Below are 12,276 nucleotides of genomic sequence, written 5' to 3'. Positions count from 1 at the left end.
GATTATAGGCGTGAGCCACCGTGCCTGGCCATGTTTATGTCTCAACTGCCCCTAAATAATATTAAGGACTTTCCTTAACTACCATCAGTAAAGTAAATGAATCTTTAGACTGAAAATTCTCATTTGTTTTTATTTCTATTAAATACATTCTTTCTCTTTTTGCTTTTTTTAGAATTTCATTTAAGAAAAAAATCTGACTATAAATAATGACATAATATTCTAAAATAACTCAATTGTATAATCCTAGAAATTCACATTAAATAATGAAAAAGCAACTGGCTATTCATAGCCTCTTGAGAATAAACCATATTATCAAATTCCGTATTTTTAAAACTCTTCTTTTGTTTTTTTAATCAGATTTAATCTCTGGTTTAAAAAACTAGCCTAATTTTTAAATAACAATAATAAGTAGTATCAATGGACTTTTCCTCATATTTCATAAAAAGCTCTTTAAAGAAGTTCCAACATACTAATTATGCATGACCTCCTCTGTCGGAATCCATGTTGAGCATCCTTAATCAAATTTTGCTACCCCAGGTGCTCCTTTTTGAATCTCTGAAGATACTCTCTAAATTATTTTACCCACACTATTGGGAAAATCTCTGCTGCCATAGTTACTAATTTCTGTGTGAACATTCCACAATCATATCATTATATTGTGTTATTTCAATTGAATTGGGCCTCTTAAGCTTGAAATTTTTCTTACTTTTTTGTTTAAGCTTATTATGTTTTTTTAATTAATAAATTGTAAACATCATAGAAATACATATTTCTCCTGGCTTAAAGGCATCTAATAAAGTCTATTGCTTATTTATACCTTGAAATTCATATAGCAGTAATTCTCGCAATATTTATATGTTTTTTCAGTAATAACAGGAAAAAGTAATTACAATGAAATATGTTTACATATAAATATGAAGGGAGTATTTTTTCCTAAGCCAGACTTGCTACACATAACCACTCTTTTTCCGCCTGCTTGTAGATGTTTTCTATTTCCTGATTTCTGAACTCCCTGCACTCATTCTAATCTGACAACTAGTTATCTAATTTCCCCCAACCTCTTTTATTCTGTCTCACAAGTTTTTTTTTTCTCTTAAATTATATGAGAAGTACAGGAGAACAAGCAAAAAGGAAGTCTGTGAAGATTTCCATCAATTAGTAAGTTTGAAATTTTAGAACACTGGAATAAGAATTCTCAAACTTTAGAGTGGCTAGGAATCATTTGGAGACATTTGTTGAAATTCAGATTACTAGGGCCCACACTCAAGAATTGCTAACTCAATAGGCGTGGTAGGGCCTAGGAGTCTGAACCTTTAACAGAAAAGCCAGACAATTCTGATGAAAGTGTTCTGTGGACCACACTTTGAAAAAACTGTGGGCCTTTTGCCTGCAGTAAGTATATGACGCCTCCAGGTAACAGAGGAAAAGTATTCTGTTCTCATTGAAGTAAGCTAACACTATGTTTGCCAAATTACGCTGCATAAACCCCAAGAAACTGGGAAAACAATTGGGATAGGAAGAAAATATTAGAATTATTCATTTTTATCTATAAAAATCAATAATTATTAATCAATTATTATCAATATTAAAAGATTGACACTTAACATTTATTTTCCAAAAAAGAGAACCAGAAAGGTGGGAAGATAATTAAGTGGTAAATGATTTAGCAGACCAGAAAAGTCAAAACTTAAACTAGTAAAAGTACATTTTATTTGTATTGCAGAACCCCAAAAAGGCTTATAAATTTGAGGCATTAGGTACCTCTAAAAGTTGGGCTAAAAACAGATTGACTATACAGAAAACAGATAAACCTCCAGAACCCTTCCCACATCAACCAGGTAGGCAACTATACTTTTGCTATCAGAAGAGAAGACACGAGATTTGTTCTCTGGAGAGACTAAACCTCTTACTGAAAAGAGGAGAATTAAATGAAAGTCTACATATTGAAAGTGAAACTCTTAACCCCCTTCTCCACTTGGCTAGTACATTGCTCAAATTGGCAGACTTTATTTGCTGAAATTGATTAACCCCAGAGAAAAGACACTGATAATTAGGAACCCAACCCCAATGAAAAATCCTAGTCAAAACATTCTCCAATGAAATCCATCTGTCAATAACACAAACCTATGCTCATAGCTTTTCAACCAACTTTTTGGTTCTTCAATTTTAAATATTGATGGAGGAGTAACTCATATTTAAAGTAAGTCTGTAGTCTGTAACATTAAAGACCAAAACCAAATAAAACAAAAGCAATGCCTCCAACCCCCCTCCAACTCCCCCCCAAAAAAAAACAGACAGTAAAGGAGAAGCAAAAGATTCACTGGGTTGGGAGGTAAAGATAAGCAAATCTCCCAGATAAGAAAATTAGAAGTTCAGTACATAAGATCCAACATAAAAAAGTAGGAGCTCCATAAAATAACAACAGAAAAACTACAGTAAAAGGATATTGTCAGAAATATATATAGTTCAATAAAACATCTCAAAAGAAAAGGATGACACTTTTCAAACTGAGAAGACATCCTGAGTATCCAGCACATCTTGAAAAAAAATTTGAACACTATCAATAAAGAGATGGTCCTAAATGTTTTCATCCTTTGTGTCACCTACAAAGGATGATGAATCAGTATGATATCAGACTTCTCAGCAGCAACACTAGCAACAAAAATCAATATAGCAATACTTTTAATGTTTGAAAGAAAAAATATTTCCCAAGATTTCAAAATATTCACCATCCATATTCTCTTTTTTGGGAAGCCACTGGAATATGCACACAGTAGAATAGATGAGGTACGGGAAAACTAGGGAACCAGGGAAAAGAAATCCAACACAGGAGAGAGAGAATGATAATTCTCAGGTTGATAGTAAAGACAGATCCCAGCATAGAGATCATAGAAAACAGCCAGTTCAAATGGGAGCAAGAGGACAGCGAATTTTTTTTTATTGTTTCATTCATTTCATTATCTTTTCCATCATTTTCTTCAGCACTGTAATTTCATGCTATTGGTGATAGTAGCAAACCAAGCAAAAACCCAAGTAAGAAAGATATAATTATTAACTACTGGAAAAAAATCAAACATTTTTCAGAAAGGAAATGCTATCTTGAATAATAAAATAATCCACACAGCCATCAATTATCTGAAAATGAATCCAAGATGTAATTGGAAGAGAATAAAACTTATCCACCAGGATGCTAATCTCAAAGTTGTGTATCCATATCAGCCATATTTCATTTCCCATTAATTTGGCATCTTATGCCCACAAACTTTTCTTAATACCTTTCTCAACCCATGAATATAGATGTTTAGCCTATATCCTATAGTAGCACATGCTGTGTGATTACTAAAACCATATCAAGTAATTCTAAAATCATCAGATTTAAATTGCAAAGAGATGTGCTATAGTTCTGGTATTCTAGAGTTTAGTAAAGAAATATATCATTTTGGCCCTCATTTCAAACTTCTTAATTACTTCCTAAAGTAAATAAACGGATTTCCTTTTGATTTTCTCCTTGTAATTAACATACAGTCATTTCCCCTTGGCTCTATTCTGTGCTCATAGAGGACTTTTATGCTTTAACTACCTTATTGTAACACTCATCCTCAATAATTCTCTTCTTATCCCATTGCAATAACCTTCACCATATTAGAATACTTTACACTCTACTTCAGTTTTACATTACTTAGTAGTAATTGAAAAATAGCTAACATTCCTAATGTTTTATCATAAAAGAGAAAATAATTTGTTTTTCTCTTAAGACTATGACACTTCCTTATTTCTATTACTGATTTGGTGTTTAATGTATAAATAGAGCATGATCCTATGATTATCAACAACACTTTCAAAATTTAAATTTTATTTACAAAATAATTAGCAAGTCTTATTTTTCCCTTCTAACAAGTTCTTATTGACACCCAAGATCAGCATTTTGTTGTCTCCTCTTCTTTACCTCATTCTTAAATGTGATACTGAGGCAAATATTTACTAATATATTTGTTACTAAATCATGTTCTATCATGAGTTCTATCATGAATTTGTGAAAATTCTTTAAATATTTTCTACAAATTGTAAAAGAAAAATGCAAGCTAAAGACTTCCTTGATCATCCAGTTTTAAATAAATTCCTCTCTAGAGACAAAAAGCAAAATAGCAGTGGCATTTTTATTTATACTCAACCTTTCAACTAAGAACATATAATCTGTAAGAGTGACTATTACTCCAATTTTATCACTAAGGCATGGAATTACAGAGATTGAACTGAAGTGAACTCAAGAGGTTATCTAACCTAGCTTCTATCTCCAAGAATGACCGCATTTTAACAGTCCAAGAGATATGTCCATCTTCTCTATTTTTCAAAATCGCCAGGGAAGATGTTATAACTTGCCTCAGCAATTTGCTCTGCTGTGTAATATCCCTTAATATCATAATCCAAATCTGCAGATGAGAAGGAAACAAAACTCAGGTTTCCCAGCTCATTGGTAAATGCTCTTAACCAGTTGTGGTTGTAAAACAACCACGAAAACAAATAAATGAAGAAGTAGATATTTTGATTAAAATTCCAATATCTAGTCAACTATTCACCTGTTCCAAGCAACATTCAATTTGAAATAGTTTTGTATAACAAAATTATCTTGATTTCATAACAAAAATTTTCTATTAGAAAGAAAACTAATTTCTGTTAGGTGTATATTATGAGTCTCAAAGATGAGACTAGAAACATTTAATGGGAACTTTCTGGGTGCCAGGCATTGTACTCCATGCATAATATCACGTTAAATCCTCGCAGCAACTCTATGAAGTAGGTACTACTGTTATCTCTGTTTTTTTTTAGATGAAGAAACTGAGGCTCAGGGAAACAAAGGTGTCTAAGGCCTCATAGTTAGTGAATGGTGAAGCCAAGATTCAAGCCTAGGCATTTGGTTATGTTTTACTGTCTCTCATACATTCTCAACACATTTGTTACTATATTATTATTAGGTTGCTTTAAAATTGGTTGAAAAATCCTTATCTGTATAAAAATGTGTGTGTGTGTTTCAAATTCCCATTAGCTCCTCGGTATTTTTTTTAATATCAAAGATGTTTTAGAAAGTACAAACACCTTCTAAAAAACATGCGTTTGTATGACAAGTAATACTTTAACTTTTTTTTTAAGTTTGCTTGTTTCATGATTTTTCTTGGGCCCCTTAGATTTGTTTTTAAAACTTCTATGAATACTTTGAAACTGCACTTTAGTGATTTGGGGCTTTGCTAATTCTTTAGAGGAACAAGGATATTTTTAGGTCTTACCAGTATTCTAAATGAAAAGAGGCAGATTTGAGACTGGAAGCTAGGTTAGACTGGCTTTGATCTAAATAGCTTATAAAATATTGTAACTAATTAGAATGTTTAGAATATTTTCTCTAGTATAAACATAACATTTTAACTAGGTGAATGACTAACTATGTTAGCCAAATAATTTCCTGAAATATCGTTGCTTTGCTATGGTAATTTGTGGTATTAGTGCAATAAACAGACTTATAAACAGGTTTATACAGAATTTTTTAGTTCTATATAATGTCTTCTTAATATTTCAGTTTATTTGTTGACATTGATATTTAGAAGAAAAAACATAACACATTTCAAAAGCCACAAAATTTTGAAATTGAATTCATAGTTCAATATTTAATATAAAATTACCTTTTTCATTGTTTCTTTTCCCACTGTAATCACATGCCCATCCTGCCCCATGCCATTCTTAAAGAACAGAATTCGGACTGAGGTCCTCTCAGTAAGTTTCTTCATTCTAATAGAAAGAACAGGCTTGGTTTTCCGTCTTTTGACATCAGTAGGAAGCATCAACCCATTCATTGTCCAAGTTACTTTCTTCATTAACAACAGATGGTCTAGAAGATAATTTTTTAAGTCAAGTCAATATTTGGCTTCAAAATTAAAAATGGACACATCATACTTCCCTCCCTCTACTACCTGTATATTATACACTGGCCAGTCTCCATTTAGATGCTGGGTTTTCTGAAATGCTACCACCAGCTCTTACTAACCGTGACATAAGCTGTAGCAAGCTGTCTGCTCTGATAGCCTGCATAAATCATCATTTCTGAAGGGAACAGATGTTCAGGGTATGAAAGAGTAATACCACAATTTAGTCCTAATTAAAATTCACCTTAGCATGCCTCTATTACTGATTATATGCACCCAGCTGAAAGGGTCCAGTGAAAATGTCCAATGTCCTTAGCTTACTATGAAACTACATAGGTCCTGAAATTTTATGTTCTTTAGGGTTGGGAAACATTTCTTGTCTTTTTAATATGATTTCTTATCCATGTTGCTTTAAAGTTGCTGACCTCCAAATAGTAACATTATACTATAATTCTTCTCCTGTGACTAGAAGGAAGGTGCCTTCTAGGACATCCTTGGTGAGAGATTTAAACTATTTCACTGAAAATGAAAAACAGTTTTTCATTAACAGTTTATTTTGACCTATACATTTTCAAAGCTGTGTGCAGAAATTTAAGTTTTAAAACTCCCACTAATATAAACAAGAGCACAACTAAATTACTATGTTTGACTTTGAAAATGTAAGGGTAAGAACAGGAGTGCAGTATATTGCATTCTAAGTTGCCGTCAGCATTCTTCTCTTTTCAAGAGGTTTTGTTTCATAAATAAATAATTTGCATCTGAGCTACTTATTTGTGCATTTAATTTATTTTAATCATATTTTCTTCTTACATAAATTACAAAAATACAATGATCCCTCCCTCATCTGCTCTTATTTGTTCTGAGAGAAACATAATTTTATTTACAGATAACTGAAAATAGCTGCATTTATTGCTATTTTGCATTGAAATTTGCCTAGATTTTCAAATGATCTTTCTCTGTTAGCACTTACCTTGAAAGAAGCTTGGCCTCTTTGACCTAGAAATGTTACTTTACATAAAATCTGCCAATATTGATATGAAAAATAAGCCAGTGGTTGTAATAACCTTCAAGTCTCAGAATGACTATATTAAATGTTCAACAACAACAACAAAAAACCCTCTATTCTCCCCCACTTCTTTCTCTCTGTTACCAACAAACATATATACATATAAAAACACATATACCATACCAGATTAACAAAACTTGCTGATTAAATTAAAACTAGATTATAAGACTATAGACATAAGCCTTCAAAAAGAGAAAAAACATTTTAACAGAAATTTGTTACCGTGTGTTTTCATTTTGTAAACTGAAATTAATAGGAATTAGAAATTATAATAGAAAAATGAGTTATTTTAACTATATTAACTATAGTTAACTTATTAGTTATTAAATATATTAAATATAGTTTAAATATATTAAATACATATTAAATATAGTTAACTATATTAACTGTAAGTTGATGAGTTCATAAATAGCCAAAAGAATTGAAAACAGATACTCAAGTAAGTACATGTACACACATGTTCATAGCAGCACTATTTACAATAGCCAACATGTGGTAACCAAATGTCCATCAATAGATGAATGGATAAAAATTATATGATCATTATGGAATGACTGGTACAATGGTGGTACAATGTATAACGTAGATGGAATATTATTCAGTCATAAAAAATAATGAAGTACTGATACTTGCTACAATATGGACAAACGTCAAAAACATTATGCTAAATGAAAGAAGCCAGACATAAAAAAGGTGACATATTATATGATTCCATTTACATGAAATATCAGAATTGGTAAATCTATAAAAACAGAACATACATTGATGGTTGCCAGCAGCAGGGAGGAGAGGGGATTGAAGAGAAGCTTAATGGGTAAAGTGTTCTATTTTGAAATGATGGAAATATTTTGGAACTAGATAGAAGTATTAGTTACATGACAGTGTGAATGCACTAAATGTTACTAAATTGCTCACTTTAAAATTATTAATTTTGCATTATGTGACCTCAATAAATAAAGAAGAAAAAAAGAAGAGGAGGAGATCCCATAGGTGCTGATCATTGTCAGTCAGTATTTCTCTGGGGAAAAAAAAATCCTCACGGGGGGGAAAAAAAAGAATGAATTATTGTAGTTTAATGGGAGTTTACCCACAATCTGCATGGTGAAAGGGTATTACCTCTACTTTCAAACTATGCTTGAACCCTAACTCTGTTTCTTAGTGACACTAGATGTACTATACCTCCCTGAATCTCAGATTTCTCATTAAAAATTATCTAGCGAGCATCACTCCACTATCTGATAGGGATGAAGATTGCATGGACATTTATCAGTTCCCAAAATTAATACTTTTACAATTTCTTACACCTGTCTTTACTGCAATCTCTGAACATAAATTGTGAAGATTTCATGGACATTTGTCACTTCCCCAGTCACTCTTATAATTTCTTATGTCTGTCTTTACTTTAATCTCTTAATCCTGTCATCTTCATAAGTTGAGAATGTATGTCACACTACAACTTATGTAGTCTGCTCTTGAATCCTGTTTCCTCTTAAGATGTTTTTCAAGACAATGAGTGCACAGTGGGACATAGACCCTCATCAGTAATTCTAATTTTGCCTTGCCTTGTGATCTTTACTGCCCTTTGAAGCATGTGATCTTTGTGACTTACTCCCTGTTTGTACATCCCCTCCCCTTTTAAAATCCCTAATAAAAACCTGATGGTTTTGCAGCTCAGGGTCACCATCACAGTCCTACCAATATGTGATGACACCCCCGGAGGCCCAGCTGTAAAATTTCTCTCTTTGTACTCTTTCTCTTTATTTCTCAGACCAGTTGACACTTAGGGAAAATAGAAAAGAACCTACATTGAAATAGTGGGGGCTGATTCCCCTGATAATATGTAAAATTACCTAACATATTGAAGTCATTCCATAAATGTTAGCTTCTTCCCTCACCTCCCTGAAATTCAATTGCTTATTATGGAGTGTCGGAGTATATTAATTGTTACATCAGTCAGAGTCCAATCAGGAAAGCAGAATCTACTCAGAGGATTTGGGCAGAGGAAACTGACTGCAGGTAATTGGTTATGTAAGTGATAGAAAAGGCTGAGAAGCAACCGAAGGACAGTTAGGCAACCCAGAGATTAGAAAGAGCAAGAAACCACTCCCACTAAGGCCAGAGGGAGATGTTACAGGCGCCAAGATTTAGAGAATCTTACCAATAAAGGGTTTTCCAAGGCCAGCACTAGGGTGAGGGGAGTGAAGGCCAATGAGGCAAAATTTAAGGAAGCTGTGCAGGGCCCTCACACAACCCTCAGAGCAAGTGGCTCCTCAAATTGTGTCCCGTTGGTACTTCACTCACCCAACTCTACTCCCAGCTCCGGCTGAAACTCTTTCACATGCAGAACTCCTTAAATTCCATGGAAAACAATACTATAGCCAGACTCTATTTATGTGATTTATAGATATTAACTTATTTTGTTCTCTCAACAACTTTATGAGATAGGTAATATTATTATTCTTATTTACAGTTGAGGAAACTGAGGCACTGAGGCACAGAGGCATTAACTTGCCCAAGATCATACTACTGGTATGTGGTGGCACTGGGATATGAATTTAGTTCAAGAAGCCGTGCTCCCAATCACTGCACTCTTCTGCCACTTCCATATATCTCACATTCAATGTCTAAAGTAAAATTTCATATCTTTCTACACAAACTGACTCACCCTTCACAGTTTTTATTTCTGTCAGTGTTTCCACTTCTTTTACAGTTATCCACTCTCTCAGCGAGACCTTGTACCTATACTGCTTATTCATTTCTCTCCAACTAATTGCTTATTCATTCAACAATATTTATTGGGTGTCCACACATCAAGGCACCAGGGTGACAACTGTAAGGAGGACAGAGCTAGTTGTGCAGTTCACAGTCTCTGGCAGAGAAACCAACAGTGTAAGGTCTCTCTGAACAGAGAGGCATATGTAATGAGAAGTTAGTTGTGAAAATCTGGGGGAAAGGTATTCCAAGCAGAGTGAAAATCAAGCACAGAGACTCGAAAATCAAGCACATGAGGATCGGCCTGACATGTTTAAGAAAGAAAAATAGACCAGGTGCAGTGGCTCATGCCTGTAATCCCAGCACTTTGGGTGGCCGAGGCGGGTGGATCACCTGAGGTCAGGAGTTCTAGACCAGGCTGGCCAACATGGTGAAACTCTGTCTCTACTAAAAATACAAAAAAATAGTGAGGCATTGTGGTGGGTGTCTGTAATCCCAACTATTCGGGAGGCTGAGGCAGGAGAATCACTTGAACCCAGGAGGCAGAGGTTGCAGTGAGCTGAGATTGTGCCACTGCATTCCAGCCTGGGCAACAAGAGTGAAACTCCATAGGAAGGAAGGAAGAAAGGAAGGAAGGAAGGAAGGAAGGAAGGAAGGAAGGAAGGAAGGAAGGAAGGAAGGAAGGAAGGAAGGGTGGAAGAGAGAAAGAGAGAGAGAGGGGAAGGAAGGAAGGAAGGAGGAAGGAAGGACAGAAGGAAGGAAGAGGGAAGGGAGGGAAGGAAGGAAGGAAGGAAGGAAGGAAGGAAGGAAGAAAAAGAAAGAAAGAAAGAGACAGGGAGGGAGGGAGGGAGGGAAGGAGGGAGATAGGGAGGGAGAGAAAGAAAGAGAGAGAGAAAGAAAGAAAGACAAAGAAAGAAAGAGGGAGAGAGGGAGGGAGAGAAAGAAAGACAGCAAGAGAGCGAGAGAAAGAAAAAAAGAAAGAAAGAAAAAGGAAGAAAGAGAGAGAGAAAGAAAGAAAGAAAAGAAAGAAAGAAAGAAAGAAAGAAAGAAAGAAAGAAAGAAAGAAAGAAAGAAAGAAAGAAAGAAAGAAAGAAAGAAAGAAAGAAAGAAAGAGAGAGAGAGGGAGGGAGGGAGAGAAAGAGCGAGAGAGCGAGAGAAAGGAAGGAAAGAAGGAAGGAAGGAAGGAAGGAAGGAAGGAAGGAAGGAAGGAAGGAAGGAAGGAAGGAAGGAAGGAAGGAAGGAAGGAAGAGGGAAAGAGAGAGAAAAAACAGAAAGAGTGTATGTGGTTAAAGCCGAGGAGGCACAAAGGGGCCACATTGTTCAGGTCAAGATAAAGGATTTGGATTTTATTCTGGATGTGACAGGAAGCTGTTGGAAGATTCTCAGCAGGGTGCTATGTGAAGAAAGTACAGTTGTCCCTGGGTATCCATGGAGGCCTGCTATCAAGACCCCTAGGATACCAAAATCTGTAGATGCTCAAGTCCTTTATATAAAATGTAGGTGTATTTGTATATAACCTACACACATACCCCTGTGTACTTTAAATCATCTCTAGATTATTTATAATACCTAATACAATGTGAATGCTAAGGAAATAGTTGTTATACTGTATTTTTGTTTGTATTATTTTTTATTGTTCTATTGTTATTTTTATAACTCTTTTTTTCTGAGTATTTTTGATCCACATTTGGTTGAACCCACAGAAGCAGAACCCGTGGATACAGAGGGTCGACTATAGTGCATAGTGTAGTAGACACTGTTGGTGCCCCACCAAGGTGCCTTTTAGCAGGCTAGTGCACCCAAACTCCAGTTGCTGTGAGTCCTGGCTGTGACCATCACACAGCTGCACCCTTCTGAGAATTACCTTTGACTGAAAGAAACCTAGTCAGGAAATGCCTGCAAGGTTGTGATCTCCTCCCTCCTACCTAGGGAGACAGCCCACAGTCAACGATTGACTGATTCTGGGACACAGTAGCCAGTCCTCTTGCCTCAAAGGGGAGCAATTCTCTGGTGTCTTTCACATTCCAGACTGGGGCTAGATTTCCAGTGGACACATGTCTCGGCCGTGCTTCTTCCTCTGCTCTAGGCTCCTTCTCTCACTCCCTTACATGGTTCAACTAAGAGTATTCCCTCAAAAAGTCTCTAGCACTAAAATCCTCATCTCAGGTTCTGCTTCTAGGGAATCTGACGTGAGACACGGTAAAGGAAGGGAGACCTCTCAGTTATTCCTTCTTCACAGTAACTCTTAAAAGCATCATTTTTTTTCCATTTCCAACCAGACCCATTTGTCCATTTCTCTCTCAGCCTCCTAAAATCTGCAAGAGCTTTCTAATTGTATATGATTCTTCTCCATCACTTCGGACATTCTATACACCAATCACAGCTGAATTTTCCTAAGACATCAATTTTATCGTTACCTAAAGAGAAAACTCTTGGAACTAGTTTTTGAAGTTTTCTCCAAGTCAGTCAGCCAGCCAGCCAGTCAGTCAGCCCATCAGGGGCCTGTCAGGCAGTCAACAAATACTTGTTGAGTATATCCCATGTGCCAGATTCTGTGCAAGGAATATGAAAAAAGACACAAGTCCT

At 35.3% G+C, this 12,276-nt stretch overlaps 1 protein-coding gene across 13 annotated transcripts in view; it reads right to left on the bottom strand.

The window, feature by feature from the left end:
- LOC105471497 (doublecortin domain containing 1) overlaps positions 1-12,276 on the bottom strand; it is a 503,306-nt gene that overhangs the window by 425,854 nt on the left and 65,176 nt on the right. For all 13 annotated transcript variants that reach the window (XR_011610715.1, XM_011723979.3, XM_071074912.1 and 10 more), the window contains one exon: positions 5,673-5,878. Coding sequence is in view for 12 of the 13 variants with exons in the window: in XM_011723979.3 (XP_011722281.2) it covers positions 5,673-5,878 (206 nt within the window). In the remaining variant the exon portion in view is untranslated. The remainder of the gene's footprint in view (positions 1-5,672; positions 5,879-12,276) is intronic.

Source organism: Macaca nemestrina, chromosome 12, assembly GCF_043159975.1.
Source record: "Macaca nemestrina isolate mMacNem1 chromosome 12, mMacNem.hap1, whole genome shotgun sequence".
Taxonomy (NCBI): domain Eukaryota; kingdom Metazoa; phylum Chordata; class Mammalia; order Primates; family Cercopithecidae; genus Macaca; species Macaca nemestrina.
This window is presented reverse-complemented; position numbering and strand designations above follow the sequence as displayed.